General features: G+C 40.2%; 1 protein-coding gene across 2 annotated transcripts in view; it reads left to right on the top strand.

Annotated features, from left to right (window-relative positions):
• The window catches only part of LOC126100845 (uncharacterized), a 155,141-nt gene that overhangs the window by 116,657 nt on the left and 16,306 nt on the right, over window positions 1-22,178 (top strand). For both annotated transcript variants that reach the window (XM_049911499.1, XM_049911500.1), the window contains 2 exons: window positions 7,772-7,823; window positions 16,805-16,993. In XM_049911499.1, coding sequence (XP_049767456.1) covers window positions 7,772-7,823; window positions 16,805-16,993 — 241 coding nt within the window. The remainder of the gene's footprint in view (window positions 1-7,771; window positions 7,824-16,804; window positions 16,994-22,178) is intronic.

Raw genomic sequence — 22,178 nt, 5'->3', positions numbered from 1 at the left:
AAGGTTGCATATGTGGAAGAATCCTGGAGATACTGGAAGGTATCAGATAGATTATATAATGGTAAGACAGAGATTTAGGAACCAGGTTTTAAATTGTAAGACATTTCCAAGGGCATATGTGGGCTCTGGCCACAATCTATTGGTTATGAACTGTAGATTAAAACTGAAGAAACTGCAAAAAGGTGGGAATTTAAGGAGATGGGACCTGGATAAACTGAAAGAACCAGAGGTTGTACAGAGTTTCAGGGAGAGCATAAGGGAACAATTGACAGGAATGGGGGAAAGAAATACAGTAGAAGAAGAATGGGTAGCTTTGAGGAATGAAATAGTGACGGCAGCAGAGGATCAAGTAGGTAAAAAGACAAGGGCTAGTAGTAATCCTTGTGTAACAGAAGAAATATTGAATTTAATTGATGAAAGGAGAAAATATAAAAATGCAGTAAATGAAGCAGGCAAAAAGGAATACAAACATCTCAAAAATGAGATCGACAGGAAGTGCAAAATGGCTAAGCAGGGATGGCTAGAGGACAAATGTAAGGATGTAGAGGCTTATTTCACTAGGGGTAAGATAGATACTGCCTACAGGAAAATTAAAGAGACCTTTGGAGAAAGGAGATCCACTTGTATGAATATCAAGAGCTCAGAGGGAAACCCAGTTCCAAGCAAAGAAGGGAAAGCAGAAAGGTGAGGGCAATGTACTTGAGGACTATCTTATGGAAATGGAAGAGGATGTAGATGAAGATGAAATGGGAGATACGATACTGCGTGAAGAGTTTGACAGAGTACTGGAAGACCTGAGTCGAAACAAGGCCCCGGGAGTAGACAACATTACATTAGAACTACTGACGGCCTTGGGAGAGCCAGTCATGACAAAACTCTACCATCTGGTGAGCAAGATGTCTGAAACAGGCGAAATACCCTCAGACTTCAAGAAGAATATAATAATTCCAGTCCCAAAGAAAGCAGGTGTTGACCGATGTGAAAATTACCGAACAATCAGTTTAATAAGTCACAACTGCAAAATACCAATGTGAATTCTTTACAGATAAATGGAAAAACTAGTAGAAGCCGACCTCTGGGAAGATCAGTTTGGATTCCGTAGAAATGTTGGAACACTTGAGGTAATACTGACCTTACGCGGATCTTAGAAGAAAGATTAAGGAAAGGCAAACCTACGTTTCTAGCATTTGTAGACTTAGAGAAAGCTTTTTACAATGTTGACTGGAATACTCTCTTTCAAATTCTAAAGGCGGCAGGGATAAAATACAGGGAGCGAAAGGCTATTTACAATTTGTACAGAAACCAGATGGCAGTTATAAGAATCGAGGGGCATGAAAGGAAAGCAGTGGTGGGGAAGGGAGTGAGACAGGGCTGTAGCCTCTCCCCGATGTTATTCAATCTGTATATTGAGCAAGCAGTAAAGGAAACAAAAGAAAAGTTCGGAGTAGGTATTAAAATCCATGGAGAAGAAATAAAAACTTTGAGGTTCGCCGATGACATTGTAATTCTGTCAGAGACAGCAAAGGACTTGGAAGAGGAGTTGAACGGAATAGACACTGTCTTGAAAGGATGATATAAGATGAACATCAAAAGCAAAACGAGGATAATGGAATGTAGTCGAATTAAGTCAGGTGATGGTGAGGGAATTAGATTAGGAAATGAGGCACTTAAAGTAGTAAATAAGTTTTGCTATTTGGGGAGCAAAATAACTGATGATAGTCGAAGTAGAGAGGATATAAAATGTAGACTGGCAATGGCAAGGCAAGTGTTTCTGAAGAAGAGAAATTTGTTAACATCAAGTATAGATTTAAGTGTCAGGAAGTCGTTTCTGAAAGTATTTGTATGGAGTGTAGCCATGTATGGATGTGAAACACGGACGATAAATAGTTTGGACAAGAAGAGAATAGAAGCTTTCGAAATGTGGTGCTACAGAAGAATGCTGAAGATTAAATGGGTAGATCACGTAACTAATGAGGAGGTATTGAATAGAATAGGGGAGAAGAGGAGTTTGTGCCACAACTTGACAAGGAGGAGGGACCGGTTTATAGGGCATGTTCTGAGGCATCAAGGGATCACAAATTTAGCATTGGAGGGCAGCGTGGAGGGTAAAAATCATAGAGAGAGACCAAGAGATGAATACACTAAGCAGATTCAGAAGGATGTAGGTTGCAGTAAATACTGGAAGATGAAGAAGCTTGCACAGGATAGAGAGCATGGACAGCTGCATCTAACCAGTCTCAGGACTGAAGACCACAACAACAACATGGAAGCAGCATGGCTCAATATTTCTGCAGGGGAGTTCCGTCCACTTGTTGAGTCCATACAGTGTCAAGTTGCCAGACAAAAGAAGGCCCAACACGATAGTAGGATGTATACCATGACTTTCTCCCCTCAGTGTAAGATTAAAACAATATGGAATATTGATAGGTAGGAGACAGGACTGCCATTGTACAAGATACCATATCAGTTAAAGTAAATAACAATTTTGTGATTTATTATTGACAAGTTGTGAGTTAACAATAATTTTCCAAAGTTAGTGGCAAAAACAGGATTAAATGATGCAATTTAAGGAATAAGAGAATATATTAAAAAGTCATTCCCAAAACATAATTAGAAGTAGCACCCATAAGCTCATATGGCGTTGATGGCCTTTCAAACAGAATTCTGAAAAGTTTTTCCAACTTTGTATGTAATGTTTTTAGTAACATAAGAATGGCAGCACTTCACAGGGAATTTTTCTGGACAGATCAGGGTTGCCCCAAGTTCTGGAAATCGGGGAATTTCAAATGTATCAGGGATATTTGGAAAAATCTGGCTTTTGTTTCAGTAGATGAAATGGTTTGTTCACTGAAATGTCATGCATAGTCACTGGCTGGGCACAACTTAGTACATGTGCCACTTCCCTACTCCCTGATTCTTACTGCTTCTCCCCTTCCCCTGATTCTTACTGCTTCTCCCCTTTCCACCACTCCCCTCAGCTTGCAGTCAGTGCTGCCCCACTCTTTACTGCTAGCCTAGCAGCTGCTGACTAGAGAAAGGGAATCGTGAGGAATGGTTTGTTTGGATCTGATTCTCAGAGACTGTTGATGCAGTGGCCAGCGACGATGGTGTGTGTGAAGTGTGTCTGATTGATAGTGTGAATGTGTGTGTGCTCTTGTTTTCTGACAAAGGTTATGGCCAAAAATTTAGTTGTCAGAACTTGGTTGTCTTTTCCATGTGACACTCTGACTCAGCCATCATCTTTATGCTGATTTGCTACCTATCTAGAGGATTTGCACAAGTTATCTGTTGCATGGACTTATCTCTGCGGTCTCATTTCATCAACGTGGTGTCTGTGACTCGTGAATAGCTGCCCACACGAGTGGACTTCCACGACGAGTCAAAACCGCAGGCCATTTCTGTGGGTATCTATAAAGGATCGGGCCTGTTAATATGAAGCCTATCGTTTCCCACTAATGTGCAGGCCCTGCCTGTCGGATCTAGTCTTACCAATCTGTCTGCAGGCCAGGTATCCTTGTGTGTGACTTAATGTGGTGGACTTTCATGGTTTATCCATTGGCCCAGGGCTGCAGTGCTCTTTGGCAGTCCAGAGGCCATGGACAATGGATTTCAGGAATTGTGACTGTTTCACCGCAAGTACATTGTACACTGTGGCATTTTATAGACTTTTTAATTATTCTAGTACATTTTGGCACTTCAAAAGTACTTTATATACACTACTGGCCATTAAAATCGCTACACCACGAAGTTGACGTTCTACAGATGTGAAATTTAACTGACAGGAAGAAGATGCTGTGATATGCAAATAATTAGCTTTTCAGAGCATTCACACAAGGTTGGCACTGGTGGGGACACCTACAACGTGCTGACATGAGGAAAGTTTCCAACAGATTTCTCATACACAAACAGCAGTTGACTGGCATTGCCTTGTGGAACGTTGTTGTGATGCCTCGTGTAAGGAGGAGAAATGCGTACCATCACGTTTCCAACTTTGATAAAGGTCGGATTGTAGCCTATTGCGATTGCGGTTTATCGTATCGCAACATTGCTGCTCGCGTTGATAGAGATCCAACGACTGTTAGCAAAATAAGGAATCGATGGGTTCAGGAGGGTAATAAGGAACACTGTGCTGGATCCCAATGGCCTTGTATCACTAGCAGTCGAGATGACGGCATCTTACCCGCATGGCTGTAACGGATCGTGCAGCCATTTCTCGATCCGTGAGTCAATAGATGGGGACACTTGCAATACAACAACCACCTGCACAAACTGTTAGACGATGTTTGCAGCAGCATGGACTATCAGCTCGGAGACCATGGCTGCGGTTACCCTTGATACTGCATCACAGACAGGAGCACCTGCAATGGTGTACTCAGCGACGAACCTGGGTGCACGAATGGCAAAATGTCATTTTTTCAGATGAATCCAGGTTCTGTTTACAGCATCATGATGGTCGCATCCGTGTTTGGCAACATCATGGTGAACGCACTTTGGAAGCGTGTATTCGTCATCGCCATACTGGTGTATCACCTGGCGTGATGGTATGGGGTGCCATTGGTTACATGTCTCTGTCACCTCTTGTTCACATTGCCAGCACTTTGAACAGTGGACGTTACATTTCAGATGTGTTACGACCCGTGGCTCTAACCTTCATTCGATCCCTGCGAAACCCTACATTTCAGCAGGATAATGCACGACCGCTTGTCGCCTTTCTGGATACAGAAAATGTTCGACTGCTGCCCTGGCCAGCACATTCTCCAGATCTCTCACCAATTGAAAACACACTCAGAAACCCTTGAGATCTCAAAATTCGTCAGGGAAAAGTGCTCAAACTTGTCCGGAAATCGGGGAAATATCAGAGAATTTCGCTTGTGGAATCTTGTGGCAACCCTGAATATGCAGTTGGTAAGCCTCTTTATAAGAAACATGTCCAGAAAGGCTTAAATTATTATTATCCGGTTTCCTTACTGACATTTTTCCAAAATATTCAAAAAAGTAGTGTACTCTAGACTCGTCTCGCACTTAAATAGAAACAATTTGCTGAACAGATCACAGTTTGGGTTCCAGAAGGGAAGTTTTATGGAATTGGTGGTTTTACATACAGCTGGTTTGAAACGTACTTAACAAACAAAATGCAAAAAATTGTGCTGAATAATTCAAACATTGTTGGAAAGGTATAAAAATGTAGTGACCAGGAGAAATCATATAGAGAGTACCATTCAATTTTGGACCCGCTCCTATTCTGTATCTAATTGAATGATCTTCCACTTAACATTTAACAAGCAGAATTGGGACTTTTTGCAGACATAGTAGTGTTATAATAAATCTCAGTAGTGAGAAAGCGGTAAAATAGATTGTGAATTATGTTTTCCCAAAGAATTATTGAATGGTTCTCAGAAAATGGGCTCAGTCTAAATTTTGAGAGAACTCATTGTATGAAGTTCTGCACAACAAATAGACATGCCAACAATTGATTTAGGGGGATCATGCACAGGAGCAGGAGTAACTAAATAGGGTACAATGCTCCAAATTTTTGAGTGTACATATTGATGAAAGCTTGAACTGAAAAAAGCTTGTCAAACAAATAAGTTCACCTATTTTTGCTCTTCTGTGATTGCTGATCTTGGAAACAAATGAATTAACCTCTTGACATAATTTGCATATTTCCACTCAGTAATGTCTTGTAGAATGATTTTCTGGGGTAACTCATCACTCGGAAAGAAAGTATTTATTGCACAAAAGCGAGCAGTGAGAATATGTGGTGTTTACCCACAGACGGGATGTAGGTATCTCTCCAAGAAGTGAGGAATTTAATCTGCACTCATAATATTCATATTTGCTAATGAAATTTGTCATAAATAACCCATCATATTTTGTGAAGAAAAGTGACGTCCATGTGTACAGCATTAGAGGGAAGACGGATCTTTATTGTGTATTATTAAAGCTGTCAGTGGCAAAGAAAGGGTCAACATTAATTGTGTATACATCTGACTCATTCCACATCATTTTGATCAAAGAATCCTTCATATGATCTACGGAATATGTAAGACAACAAAAAAAGCACACACACAAAATGAGGGTCATTAATTAATTCATTCATTCATCATGTTCTTTAGGTCAAGGTGGAGAACCTAGAAGACTGTGGAACAAGTCAAGAAATGCATTAGCATATGATAAAGACATCATAAATATTTAATCTTTATACTGTATTAACAATAAACAATCACTTTATTGCTTAATGCTGTTTATGCTTACAGCATCTGTTTGCAAGAAGGTTTCTTGGTTACAATGGTAATTTTCAAAGAAAATATTTTTAAATCGATTAATACTTGCAATAAATTATTTTTCATACAGCATTATAACAAACAATGCTGTTTCCCATGTAGTAACCAGGAATTTTGGATCCTAGAATCTACATATTCCAATAAATGGTGAGATGTTTCTAATTTTATTTTGGATTGATGGGGATTCCCAATTTCATGCTTTGTTAGACATGAACTTGTTGATTATCCTACCACCAGAGTTTAGAACTCTATTCTGAACACTGGATAAGTGCATAGTCCACATGAAAATCATTTTTGTGTCATTTACTGTGATGGTGCATATCACAATTCAGTTGAAATAGATTTTTACCCACAGCATCAAAAGACATTAAGAGTAAACATATTGGGAACCGAGAGTAAGAATTCCAGGATACCTGGTAAGATGTATGATAATCTGCTATATGCAATATTCTTACTGCTTACTTTATTTACTTTACATTCATTGACTGAGAAGATAATTCCAATACAAAAATAAGTTAACCATCTTGTCTTGCAAGTAAAGGTAAGGGTAGAAGCTACAAACAGCATAACATGATGAGCTGGATTTTTTGGTTAATTTTCCTTGTGTTTACTCAGTTTTAACTTGCTGAACCCCCAAGGAATTTTACATATTGTGCTTCATTCACTGTGTGGCAATATCTTTGGTATTATAAGGTTATTATAGTTTGTTTGAAACTGCATAATATGAGTCTTTGTGAGCTTAAGACTTAAAACTGTTGGCTGTGAACCACTTGTATGTCAATTCAGCATTCAGCTGTGTGCATGCCTGCACCACGGGGTAACAGTGGTGGCAGCAGGTGAAAGGTTATTGAAGAGGACTGGAGTGAAAGAAGTTGGAATGGTGAGAGAAGGATATGAAGTTTAAAGGAGGTAACACACACAAAGTGAGGAGAGGTGAAGGAGCTGACAACATGAGGCTACAAATTTTCCCTCTTAAAAAGTTTTGTGTTCATGCTGTGTGCCAGTGAACTTTGTCCCCCGTCAAATTCGAAAACAATCAATCAATCAATCCAAATCGCTAAAGAAGAAATGAAAGCAAAATCAAAAAGAATGAAACAATGCTGGGCTAAAAGAAAGACACGGAACATTAAAAAGTGATTGATGTAACATAGGTCCAAAGGTGGGTGAAACAAAGGAAGAAAACAAGAATAATCATTCTCTGTTTACTTAACATAACTAACAACAAACAACAGTCTTTTTTACAGCTTCTTGGGAGTTAGAACAAAACTATTAAAAGAATCAACCTTACCAGCAGTTACACTGCTTAACAAAATTTGTCACTAAAAATAATCAGCTGTGGAAGACATACTTTAAGTAATGTGTTCTTATAAATGTTTGATATCCAGCTGAGATGGGAATGATCTATTACCATAATTATATGTTTAAAATATTCCAAATTTTTCTGGTTTTGTTGTTTCATGTAATAGAAGAATTTATTCTATTTTCAGGAATTTCAAAATTTCATGCAAGCAGTGACAAACGCCAATGGTAGTTTGATGGGTAAGTAATAAATTCTGACAGTTATGATTATTTATATTGCACACATCTATTCCTAACCAAATAGCATATGTTGTGAAAGATCAGATAATGTCCAACAGCTGACTGCAGTTTCCCCATATAGTCTTCTCAAATGTGCAGTGGTGCAAAACACTTATCATCTGAAGATGCACATTTGTAGGGATCTCTGAATGTTTCCTAGTGAGAGTAGTGTATTAAGGGAGACATATTAATATAGTGTTTACTATAATTGAGTGCTTCTACTAACACTAATCAATGATAAACTTCAAACTGAGCATTTGACCTTAGTTATGCTATTTGCTGTTGTAGGCTGAATCACCAGCCTGCAACTAGTTATTTGAAATATTATCTTAATAATTTAGTTTTGGAGGTATGTAAGTAGTCCATTGAATATGAACTAACTTGAGTATATGGGGTACTTATAAATGGGAATCGAAATTTTTTTAATGACTTTATTAAATTCTATAGTCTTTCCTTATTACATTGATATATACATTATAGGGTTTCAAATAAACAATGACCTATGCAGTTGTTGTTGTTGTTGTTGTTGTTGTTGTTGTGGTCTTCAGTCCTGAGACTGGTTTGATGCAGCTCTCCATGCTACTCTATCCTGTGCAAGCTTCTTCATCTCCCAGTACCTACTGCAACCTACATCCTTCTGAATCTGCCTACTGTATTCATCTCTCGGTCTCCCTCTACGATTTTTACCCTCCACGCTGCCCTCCAATACTAAATTGGTGATCCCTTGATGCCTCAGAACATGTCCTACCAACCGATCCCTTCTTCTGGTCAAGTTGTGCCACAAACTTCTCCCCAATCCTATTCAATACTTCCTCATTAGTTATGTGATCTACCCATCTAATCTTCAGCATTCTACTGTAGCACCACATTTCGAAAGCTTCTATTCTCTTCTTGTCCAAACTATTTACCGTCCGTGTTTCACTTCCATACACGGCTACACTCCATACAAATACTTTCAGAAATGACTTCCTGACACTTAAATCGATACTCGATGTTAACTAATTTCTCTTCTTCAGAAACGCTTTCCTTGCCATTGCCAGTCTACATTTTATATCCTCTCTACTTCAACCATCATCAGTTATTTTGCTCCCCAAATAGCAAAACTCCTTTATTACTTTAAGTGTCTCATTTCCTAATCTAATACCCTCAGCATCACCCGGCTTAATTCGACTACATTCCATTATCCTCGTTTTGCTTTTGTTGATGTTCATCTTATATCCTCCCTTCAAGACACCATCCATTCCGTTCAACTGCTCTTCCAAGTCCTTTGCTGTCTCTGACAGAATTACAATGTCATCGGCGAACCTCAAAGTTTTTATTTCTTCTCCATGGATTTTAATACCTACTCCAAATTTTTCTTTTGTTTTCTTTACTGCTTGCTCAATATACAGATTGAATAACATCGGGGAGAGGCTACAACCCTGTCTTACTCCCTTCCCAACCACTGCTTCCCTTTCATGTCCCTCGACTCTTATAACTGCCATCTGGTTTCTGTACAAATTGTAAATAGCCTTTCGCTCCCTGTATTTTACCCCTGCCACCTTTAGAATTTGAAAGAGAGTATTCCAGACAACATTGTAAAAAGCTTTCTCTAAGTCTACAAATGCTAGAAACGTAGGTTTGCCTTTCCTTAATCTTTCTTCTAAGATAAGTCGTAAGGTCAGTATTGCCTCACGTGTTCCAGTATTTCTACGGAATCAAAACTGATCTTCCCCGAGGTCGGCTTCTACTAGTTTTTCCATTCGTCTGTAAAGAATTCGTGTTAGTACTTTGCAGCTGTGGCTTATTAAACTGATTGTTCGGTAATTTTCACATCTGTCAACACCTGCTTTCTTTGGGATTGGAATTATTATATTCTTCTTGAAGTCTGAGGGTATTTCGCCTGTTTCATACATCTTGCTCACCAGATGGTAGAGTTTTGTCATGACTGGCTCTCCCAAGGCCGTCGTAGTTCCAATGGAATGTTGTCTACTCCGGGGGCCTTGTTTCGACTCAGGTCTTTCAGTGCTCTGTCAAACTCTTCACGCAGTATCGTATCTCCCATTTCATCTACACCCTCTTCCATTTCCATAATATTGTCCTCAAGTGCATTGCCCTTGTATAGACTCTCTATATACTCCTTCCACCTTCCTGCTTCCCCTTCTTTGCTTAGAACTGGGTTTCCATCTGAGCTCTTGATGTTCATACAAGTGGTTCTCTTATCTCCAAAGGTCTCTTTAATTTTCCTGTAGGCAGTATCTATCTTACCCCTAGTGAGATAAGCCTCTACATCCTTACATTTGTCCTCTAGCTATCCCTGCTTAGCCATTTTGCACTTCCTGTCGATCTCATTTTTGAGACGTTTGTATTCCTCTTTGCCTGCTTCATTTACTGCATTTTTATATTTTTTCCTTTCATCAATTAAATTCAATATTTCTTCTGTTACCCAAGGATTTCTACTAGCCCTCGTCTTTTTACCTACTTGATCCTCTGCTGCCTTCACTACTTCATCTCTCAAAGCTACCCATTCTTCTTCTACTGTATTTCTTTCCCCCATTCCTGTCAATTGTTCCCTTATGCTCTCCCTGAAACTCTGTACAACCTCTGGTTCTTTCAGTTTATCCAGGTCCCATCTCCTTAAATTCCTACCTTTTTGCAGTTTCTTCAGTTTTAATCTACAGGTCATAACCCCTGGAAATGTCTTACAATTTAAAACCTGGTTCCTAAATCTCTGTCTTACCATTATATAATCTATCTGATACCTTTTAGTATCTCCAGGATTCTTCCATGTATACAACCTTCTATCATGATTCTTAAACCAAGTGTTAGCTATGATTAAGTTGTGCTCTGTGCAAAATTCCACCAGGCGGCTTCCTCTTTCATTTCTTAGCCCCAATCCATATTCACCTACTACGTTTCCTTCTCTCCCTTTTCCTACACTCGAATTCCAGTCACGCATGACTATTAAATTTTCGTCTCCCTTCACTATCTGAATAATTTCTTTTATTTCATCATACATTTCTTCAATTTCTTCGTCATCTGCAGAGCTAGTTGGCATATAAACTTGTACTACTGTAGTAGGTGTGGGCTTCGTATCTATCTTGGCCACAGTAATGCGTTCACTATGCTGTTTGTAGTAGCTTACCCGCATTCCTATTTTCCTATTCATTATTAAACCTACTCCTGCATTACCCCTATTTGACTTTGTGTTTATAACCCTGTAGTCACCTGACCAGAAGTCTTGTTCCTCCTGCCACCGAACTTCACTAATTCCCACTATATCTAACTTTAACCTGTCCATTTCCCTTTTTAAATTTTCTAACCTACCTGCCCGATTAAGGGATCTGACAGTCCACGCTCCGATCCGTAGAACGCCAGTTTTCTTTCTCCTGATAACGACATCCTCTTGAGTAGTCCCCGCCCGGAGATCCGAATGGGGGACTATTTTACCTCTGGAATATTTTACCCAAGAGGACGCCATCATCATTTAATCATACAGTAAAGCTGCATGCCCTCGGGAAAAATTGCGGCTGTAGTTTCCCCTTGCTTTCAGCCATTCGCAGTACCAGCACAGCGACGCCGTTTTGGTTATTGTTACAAGGCCAGATCAGTCAATCATCCAGACCGTTGCCCTTGCAACTACTGAAAAGTCTGCTGCCCCTCTTCAGGAACCACACGTTTGTCTGGCCTCTCAACAGATACCCCTCCGTTGTGGTTGTACCTACGGTACGGCTATCTGTATCGCTAAGGCACGCAAGCCTCCCCACCAACGGCAAGGTCCATGGTTCATGGGGGGGACCTATACAGTAGAGTCTCGATTATCTGATCTTCAGGTTTTTAACATGGCTGTCAATCAGCGACTGTTGTATAATACAAAATTTTGAAAGATGTAGCTATGACGTGGCCCAATCTTGGGAGAGTGGTGGAGCAAATACAATTGCAAAATCCTGGACAATTTTGCTACAGGGAAATCAAGAAAATTCTCCAGATGATGAAAATCTACAGCAGCAGACCGAACCAGAAAATACTACCCTGCTTTCATTGTTACAAAAAGTTCTGGGATGTGCTGACACCACAGAAGATGACATAACTGAATGGATTGTCCAAGATGAAGAATTTGAAGTGACAGATGAAGAAATAGTCAACATGCTAAACGGAAAAGAAGAAGACGAAGAAGCGGATGTAGTGGAGGAAAGTGCGCCCAAGATTTCTCACAACGAAGGACACAAGGCCTCAGAAATGGCTTTAAAATATGTAGAGCAACTGCAGGAAAACATCGTCTACCGAGGTTTTATTTCTTAAGAGACTACGTGATTTAGCAGCAAAAAAACGGCAAACAGCAGGCAAACAAAAGACAATTACTAACAGGGTGTATACGACCCGGGACAACCGGGAGATCCGGGAAAAACCCGGGAATTTTTTCATCCGGGAGAAAACCGGGAATTTTTTAGAATTCCGGGAATTTTTCATTATTTTAGGTTTCAGTTAAATTTTTGCAACATTGACTGGTAAGAATCGATGCTCTAACAAAGGATATTACTCTATCCCGCTACTGCAGAATAATACAACAACAATAAAACGTGAACGAGAAAAAAATATGAAAATAAAACATAAATTGCAAAGGAAATGTGCCATATACAACAACAAAACACAGTGCTCATACAAACGTTTGCCAACAACAAAATGTGTCAAAGGTGTTAGGAAGACTATGCAATGCTTTATAACAACAAAATGTCTCCGATGAGAGTGACGTCACAACGGTTTAACTAGATTCGTTATAGGAGTTACGAGCGGGCTCATGCGCATGCGCAGTTGAGTGGCGGGGCAAACCGATGTATCTGACCCGAATGACAATTACGGGGGTGGAGGGGGCGCCAAATTCATATTCTTGAGAAGAAAAAAATCATGTTTCACAAAGAGCCTAGCATCCAGCGCACGTTGGTCTACCGATTACTCATGATTTTGAAACGCATCCCTCTTGGTTTTTGAACGCACTCTGTAAGTTGATTTCTGAATGAATCATAAGTTAAATTGTGAATGCGTGCCTAGTGTACGTGATGTCTGTCAGGGGAATCCTCGTCGCATCTAGAAATAAACTTTCTTGCAAGCAAAAGGGGACCGGGTTATACGAGCTGAGCAGAGTAAAGCCGAACGAGTGAACGCCAACCGCTGTCTGATTATGTGGTTGATTGGGCTTGGAATGATCAGCTGTGCTATAATTACTAGCGAAATCCATAGAGTCAGGCTACCAGAGTGGAAATAAACGACTAACAGGAATAACAGGTAAGAAAGATTACGTATTATCTTCTCGGTGTATCCAAGAAAATGAAATTTTGTCAGAAAATTTTTGGCCAGATCGCTCCACTTGTAAGGGCCAGGTGTACAGCCCCCTTCTAGCAGCCGATTAACTTCTATTCTGGAAGTAGGGCGGAAAGTGGTTTGTACGATCATCATAACGCCTAACCGGAGAATAATCAGGGATAACTAAACCGGTGATTCTGGCAGGGTTAGTGAAGTTAACCAGCGACTAAATTTTGACAAAGGCAGGAATAGTTCCAGAGTTAGTCATGACAAGATTGTTTGTTAGGACGAGGAACGGGGACATCACACCAATTAGGGAAGAATATGACGAATCCAAATTTAAGTAAAAATCTCGTACTACTACTTTTCGATCTCATGCTCGAGAAACTGGGGCGTATGAATGAAATGTGAAACTATTTTCTAACATTAAACTATTTGCTTGTAGTAGGCCTAATAGGCATTTTATGTTGGTCTTCGTGAATTATATTCTGTCGTGTTATAAAAATGACCATTTGTGCAAAAACAGTCTCGTTTATTTGGTATGTGTTACAATTTCTGCAGTTTTAGAAAGACCTATTTTGTTTTATCTAGCAGACAGCGACAAAATAAACGCAATCAGATTTGAGACACCACACCAGTCATGGGTAGTATTTGTATTAACAACTTACGCAGCATTAGACGCCGATATTTCGGCCTCTTTTCTTTTATGACATAACGTAAGATCTTTTAATGTTTTACACATACGAACATACGGGCTTCCTGCGTCATCGTAGCTGCCAAAGCGCGGTGGCGCCTCTTACCTGGCGCTCTCTGACGACTGTTGAAACGAACCTATTTCTAACAGGTCGCGGGAAAATATTGCGAATGGCTGTTTGAAAAACGTTACTTTCAAAGCAAATTTACTCTTTCGCAAGTGGAACTATGTGTGAGAATGTGCGATGAATTCCTTAAATCACAGAGCGTTTGATGACGAGCGATTAGAAGTATTTAGAGCCCAGATCAGACAATCGTGTCGTTATTATGAGTAAATTGATGTAGTGCTACGGGAAGCTCTCGCTCCTCTGCGGTAGCTAATTTATTTGTGGAAAACTTTGAGAACAAGTCACTGGACTCGGCTAAAAATTTTACTGGCACATTTGTGTGACGTATCTTAAAGTGTAACACGGACAAGAAAAATCAACATTATATGTGAAAGCTTAGCTTCTGTTGCAGCTTATTAACCTTAGAGACCAATGTTGTACGTGAAACCTTTGCTTTTCTTGTAGCAACACTATGTATATTAATTTAAAACATTAACTTTTCCTGTTTGTGTATCCGCGCTACTTAACAGTGATATTGCTATTAGCGGACTACATCACGTGTCCTACGCTCTGAATATCCGCCGTCATCGGCTGGCGGGATCACGTGACATGAGCAATGACTCGCTTACAAAAGCGTATCGTAATCTCGATTACATGGTTCGGAAAGTAACATGCGGTGTTTGGTGGGATTCGAATTTATACTTTCGTGATACGAAAATATACAGCGTACTTATTGATGCAAAAAATAAAAAAAACCTGTCACTTAATAGCACGGAAAAAGTGTGTTTTCATCCGGGAGAAAGTGTATTTTTAACCGGGAAATCCGGGAAAAATCCGGGAATTTTTTTTCCTTGTCCACGTATACACCCTGACTAACTTCTTCACACAGTAAATATCTGTTCAGTCTAATTTGATTTGTATTGTATTAAATGTTTAACTCATTTGGCCTTCTTTAGTTTAATTTTTGTGTTATTTTCCATGTTATCCGACCTTCTCGCTTATCCGACCTTGCCGCAGCCGATTTAGGTCGGAGAATTGAGACTCTACGGTATATACCAAATTTTAAAGGTCATGCATGCTGCCATGCCTACAAGCAAAAGAAAGTGGTCAAATATACCATCATAAGCATTCTCTTCCTGAGCCCGTTATGAATGAAATAAAACCAATTTTTAGAGACCTGAGTGACCCTGTTTTGCTTAGTAAATGTCTTCATGGGGGCACTCAGAATACAAATGAAAGTTTCAACCATTGCATATGGGAAAGATTACCCAAGAATGTTTTTATAGGAATACATTAAAAGTTGGCGTACTACATGCAGTGATATATTTCAAATGATGGAGTGATAGGAAGTCCTGAGAAATTTAGGCATAAAATGTGGTTCTAATATGGAAGATCAATTGCTTGTGTGTGACAGACAATGGGTGCATGAGGCTGAAAGATTCGCTGTCCAAGTTATCAAAGAAGGAAGAAGTGCTAATAGGAGTGCCAAGAGGAAGCTTGAAGATGAAGAAATGCTGCAGGGTGAAGACTGCTTTGAGAATGTTCTGAGGCACAGTGTAATTGGATTCCTATGTTCATTCACAATTTCCCGCAAGTTGTATTTTTCAGAATTCAGGTACAAATATTTCCTAAAGTTTATAAAGGATTGCTCTAATTTTTTTCTGTAACTTGCAATAGTCCATACTTATGTAGTAGACCTAAGCTTTATTGCAGAATCAACTAAATTATAGGAAAAAGAAAAACATTTTTATTAGGAATAAAAATTAAAAGGTAAGATATTATATTTTTTTATCCTTATAATATACATAATAGGTAGAATTAATGCATATCTGGTAAAAATTTGGTCTCCTTCAAATGTATAACATTGTTTGAAATGGTACCTCAATTTGAGGAAGCATTTTGGGGGAGGGGAGGAATGCATCATTTTCTTTGTAATTTTTCTAAGCAGGTTCAAAAATATTCAAAATACTTACAATATGTTTAGAAAGTGTGCTGCATTACCTGATACCAACAAAATATCTGTAAAATATATACAGCGTAAACAGTGCCTGAAAGAAATAGGTGTTGATTTTTATATAATATTGAGCCAGAAAAGTACCCTGCATCTTTAAGGTGTTTTGCTTAATTTGCTGTGTCAACAAATAAAATATATCTTGAAAAACTGCTAAAATCAGTTTGAGACTATGTTACATGGCAGTTTAGGAGAGAAAACAGATCTTTGGTATTGTGTACAGAATGTTGGTAGTGCTGATAACATTGATTTACTGTTAATCAACAATGAAGTATGAAACATTGTTGAGGATCGGCACACAGTGAACCTGCCACAGAACAGTTCCTAGTTTTCTCATCCAGCCCATATTAGGAGGTCATGAGGAGAGTAACTTATTTTTTGGTACTAAGACAATTTTAGTAAATCTTGTAATAAAAATACCTTTTTATTTTCAATTTCTTTTCATGGGAAAATACAGATATTCTTAATAAATTAAAAGATTGTGTAAAACATCAGATATGAAATGCAATATCTTATTTTTACAAACTAAACATTATTATTTTATCAAAAAGGCATCTCAGATGTCTGTATCAAATTTTAAATGATTTTCATCAGGTCAGTAATTAAAAATATCTTATTTTTATTAAAAATTATGAATCAGTAATTGTGTTACTTCATATTTCATTTGTTAGAAATATTCATGTAAAAAAATATTGCTATTTCAGAGATTAAAACCAATGACTATTATGATCAAGATTTTTTATGCTAAGAACTTAGCTACTGTAAAAGGTATTCATAAGCGTACATTTTGTACTCAACATTGCTTGGAAATCTGTTTTCTTTGCGTTACTCGAACTTATTTTCTATTTTAGGTGCATCTTCAGTCTTTGACAGCAGTTCTTCGCCCTCACCGCCAGGTAGCAATATGACCGGTATTCACATGTTAGAGCATACAAGCTTGGATTTTATGCATATGTCATCCCATGCCGACACATCACTTGCACATTGGGATGACCAGAAGGACCTGAAACGAATTCTTAGTGTTGCCCTTTCACCCGCAGGTAAGTTGACCCAAGATTTGGCTGACTGCTCTGGAGGTAGTGCTGACAGATGGAAAGCGCACTAGCGAGTTGTGGTTCTCTCCTCCTGCTGTCATCTAGATGCAACCTGTCCAATGCAACCTGATCTGCTTCCTGCTGTGCTCATTCCTTCAGAATGTTGTCTTCAGGTATTTCATTTCGTTGGAACAATGTCTTGATCACAGACGGTTCATACCCTGTGAAATGAGTGTGTGTAAAATGCTTTCACTCTGGCAGTTGTTGTGACTACTGGAGGCATGTAGATACAAATCACCATAGGTCTTCTGTACACACTGCATCCCAGCTCGCCATCTTGTTACTGCTTCACCAGGACATCAAGAAACAAGAGGACACCACCCTATTTACACCTCCATTGTAATTTGTATGTTGGGGTGGAGCAGATTGAATTATGGAGAAATTCACCTAAGCTGTTTCTTGTGTGTGGCCAATGATGAATGTGTCATTCACATAATGGTAGAAACAGGTTGGTTTTAATTAGGCTTGATCTAGGGCCTTCTCCTGGAAATTCGGTACAGCCAGTGTTACAGGACAAGCTGATGGCAGAGCCATCTGTATGTTCAAAATAATTTCCATCACATGTGAAGTAATTTGAGGTGAGCACAGACCTGAAATTTGTCATAAGGTTAGTCACAAATTTTTTGTTTATCAATTCAGTGGATTCCTTTAGTGGTACTGTGGTGTGTCAAAATTCGCAAGCAGGTCACTATCATTGAGGTTAAGTTCCTGTAGATGATGATCAAACTAAAAGGAATTACACATGTGCCAAGCTATACATTGCTTCCATATTGCCAAGAGGAGGCCACAGAGGAATGCCCTCTTTGCAGACATTTGACAACCTATACAGTCATGGCAGTGCAGCAACTCATGGTCATAGTTTCTTGACAGTTTTCGCATTGAAAGTGCTGCAAAGAAGTTAGATCCCTTTCCTCAGATGGCAACTTGCCAGATCTCCTTATTTTCCAATATACTGTGTCATTAGAAGTCCATAAATTTTCTCTTCATAATTGGGCCATCATATAACCCATGTATGGCTCTTTTCCTGCCTCCCCCTTGTGAATCATTGGTCTCTCCCCCACTTCTCCATCCCCTTCAGCTTCATTGGTACCTCCCCCACTTTATAGGGGTATGAAATGGAATGGCATCATAGGCCATCATAGGTAAAGCAGGTGGCAGACTTCAGTTTATTGGTAGAATACTGGAAAAATGCAAGCAGTCTACAAAAGAGACTGCTTACAAATCACTCGTGAGATCCATTCTAGAATATTGCTCAAGTGTATGGGACCCATACCAAGTAGGACTAATACCATATTTACTCGAATCTAAGCCGCACTCGAATCTAAGCCGCACCTGAAAAATGAGACTCGAAATTCAAGGGGAGAGAAAAGTTTTAGGCCGCACCTCCAAATCGAAACAAAGTTGGTCCATTGTAATATGAGACACAATTTAGGTCGAATGAATGACGGTGCAGCTACAGTAGTTTGGTTCCAGTCGTAAGCTTAGCAGTTAAGCTTACCAGGCATCAGGCGCTCCGTCCGTATTTATACGGGTACCCTTCCTTTTTCACATAACTTCTGGCACTACAAAGAGTTTCTCCCACCGTCCTTACGACTCGGTCCCGTTGCTCTCCCAATCGTGGAGACAACCAAATTTTTAGGCCTTACCTTTGACAGGAAACTTAGCTGGTCTCCACATGTGTCATATTTGGCCGCCCGTTGTACCCGTTCTTTAAATGTCCTCCGTGTTCTCAGTGGTATGTCGTGGGGAGCGGATCGAACCGTCCTACTTCGTCTATATCGGTCGATCGTCCGCTCCAAGCTGGATTATGGGAGCTTCGTATACTCCTCTGCACGGCCATCCATCTTACGCCGCCTCAACTCCATACAACATCGGGGTTTACGACTTGCGATCGGAGCATTTTATACCAGTCCCGTAGAGAGTCTTCATGCTGACGCTGGCGAATTGCCACTCACCTACTGGCGCGATATACTGCTTTGTCGGTATGCCTGTCGGCTACTGTCAATGCCCGACCATCCGTCTTATCGTTCCTTTTTTGACGACTCTCTTGACCGTCAATACGGGTTGTATGTCTCTGCCCTGCTACCCCCTGGCGTTCGCTTTCGTCGCCTCCTTCAACACCTTAATTTTTCACTCCCTGCAACCTTTCGAGTGGGCGAGAGCCGCACGCCACCTTGGCTCCAGGCTCAGGTCCGCGTTCACCTTGACCTCAGCTCGCTCCCAAAAGAGGTCACCCCCGGTTCGGTCTACCACTCGCGTTTTTTGAAACTTTGTTCGAAGTTCATCAACATGACTTTCATTTATACAGATGGCTCTAAGACCAATGACGGGGTCGGGTGTTCCTTTATTGTTGGGGCACAAAGTTTCAAATACCGGCTCCATGGCCATTGTTCGGTCTTCACAGCTGAGCTCTTTGCCCTCTACCAGGCTGTTCTTTACATCTGCCGCCACCGACATTCTGCTTATGTCATCTGCTCAGATTCCCTGAGCGCCATCCAGAGCCTCAGTGATCCGTACCCGGTTCACCCTTTCGTACACCGGATCCAACGCTCTCTTCAGCAGCTGGTGGATGTCGGTTCTCCGGTTAGCTTTATGTGGGTTCATGGCCATGTCGGTATCCCTGGGAACGAAGCTGCAGATGCCGCGGCCAAGGCTGCGGTCCTCCAGCCTCGGACAGCTTCTTGTTGTGTCCCTTCGTCCGATTTTAGCAGGGTCATTTGCCGGCGCATTGTGTCGCTGTGGCATGCCGATTGGGCTGCACTTATCGACAACAAGCTTCGGGCCTTAAAACCTCTTCCCGTGGCTTGGACGTCCTCCTCACGCCCTTCTCGGCGGGAGGAGGTCGTTTTAGCCCGGTTAAGGATTGGACACTGCCGGTTCAGCCATCGCCATCTGCTGACGGCTGCGCCGGCGCCGTTCTGCCCATGTGGGCACTTGCTGACGGTTAGACACATTTTAATGTCCTGTCCAGATCTTACCACACTGCGCCTCGATCTTAACCTGCCTAATACTTTCGATGCCATTTTAGCGGATGACCCACGAGCAGCTGCTCGTGTTCTTTGTCTGGTTTGAATTGATTGGTTATTTTTCTTTGATCTGATAAGTGTCATTCTCTTTGTTATAGGTGTTTACGTCATTCTAAGCTGAAAATGCTTTATTGTACTGTGTCATACATTGTTTGTCGCATTCTGATAATGAGTATTTACAGCCTGTCGCCGCTTACGGCATGGCTTGCTTTTGAGCGCGCTGCCGCCGCTTAAAAGGAGAGAGAGAGAGAGAGAGAGAGAGAGAGAGAGAGAGGAACCGTCTCATTAGCGAAACAATGGCAAGAGACTGCTATTTGTTGTTACTTACACTGCTGCTTTCTTTGATACTGATCAACAAGAACCAAATAATAGACTGCGTATGATAGATGTTCTGAACAAGAGTTTAGCGAAAATTTTTCTCCATTTGATAATCTTTGCAGACGCCTCTTTAATACTTTACATTCTGCACAGAAATTAGTCATCTTAGATTTAAAAATCTAGTCAATTGCCGTGCTTCATTTCTGACTGTATCACTATTAGGCATAAGAATAATACGAATATAAACATGACATGATATGTATATTCTCCTGCGTTTGCTGTTGTCTCACTCTTGTTTCGTAGTTTATTAGGCAGACAGGATTTAAATGAGATAGCAGCTAACACGAAACAGAACATAGCAAAATGTTTATATTCGTATTATTCTTATGGTGAAGAGAATACTGCATGTGATTCACAATTAATAAAAGTTCCTATTAGCAAATAGCAACGCATCTATTGTCACAGGTAGGAAAACATTCAGAACGTAGAGTTGGCTATATTGACAAACATCCCAATCACTCTGATCAGTCGGATTTTCGTAGTACATTGAAATGCTGCTACATTCGAAGATGAACAATACGGAATTTGTATTTACTTCATTGGATAATGTATGAAAATGCAGTGGTCGAAACTCGGGGCGGAGAAAAAAGCTCGTCTTCCACCTTTTCTAAATTTATTTACTGACACAGAGGTTTTGGCGCCAGTATTTATCTTTGTGCCTGCAAAGCATGCCTGTGTAGCGCTACATATATTCGATGACAGAAGTTAGTTGTGTGCCACCTACCAACATTTTTCAGAACTTCCGCTTACTTTGCACTCGATTCTAAGCCGCAGGCCGTTTTTTGGATTACAAAAAGCGGAAAAAAGTGCGGCTTAGATTCGAGTAAATACGGTATATACAGAGAAAGGCAGCACAAATGGTCCATGGGCAAGTGTCAACAAAGATGCTGAAGAAACTGAAGTGGCAGACTCTTGAAGATATAAACTATCCTGAGAAAGCCTACCTACAGGGTTTCAAAAACAAGCTTTAAATTATGACTCTACGAGTGAACTATAATTACCTATTTCTCTCTCTCACATGGATCATGAGGACAAGATTGCATAAATTACAACACACACACAGGCATTTTGAACAATCATTCTTCATGCCCTCCATACCTGGATGGAACTGGAAGAAACCCTAATAACTGGTACAAGGGACATATCCTCTTCAGTGGTTTGCAGATTGTAGATGTAGATGTAAATAATTATCCTGTGGTGCAATGTGAAATTACCTCTTGATCCTAGTCTCAACTGGGGAAACTTTACCATGTAACTTATCTCTCAGGGTGCTTAGTGTTCAAAATGATATCTTCTACAAGGAACCTAACAATTTCTAGAGCTTCAGAAGCTGACACTACTAAGTGAACACATATTGGCTGAGTTAGTCAGTACATTGATTTCAGATTGTTGATTTCAGGAACTTCAGAGGAGGATTCTAACCCAGTGAAATAGTGCTGCTGCAGGCAGAATGATATCGAATGTCTCAAAAGTAACTACAGCATGTGCTTACATCTTTGGCATAGAATATAATTGATTGGTAATATATGTGTCTGAATCTGTCTAGTCTTCATGAATCCCATGTGGCCAGATATTGGAGTGTCTCAGAAATACTTCAGCATAGACAACCAGCCCCTTTGGATCATATTTCCTGTTATACAGTGTTCTGTTTGTTAATTGGAATTCTTTTGTTAGTTCCTCCTCCTTTCAAGGCTTGTATGGTTTTCATCAGTGTTGGATCTTCCCTC

The sequence above is a fragment of the Schistocerca cancellata genome, chromosome 9 (genome assembly GCF_023864275.1).
Source record: "Schistocerca cancellata isolate TAMUIC-IGC-003103 chromosome 9, iqSchCanc2.1, whole genome shotgun sequence".
NCBI lineage: Eukaryota > Metazoa > Arthropoda > Insecta > Orthoptera > Acrididae > Schistocerca > Schistocerca cancellata.
The sequence above is the reverse complement of the archived record's forward strand: the minus strand, read 5'-3'. Positions and strand labels throughout refer to the sequence as shown.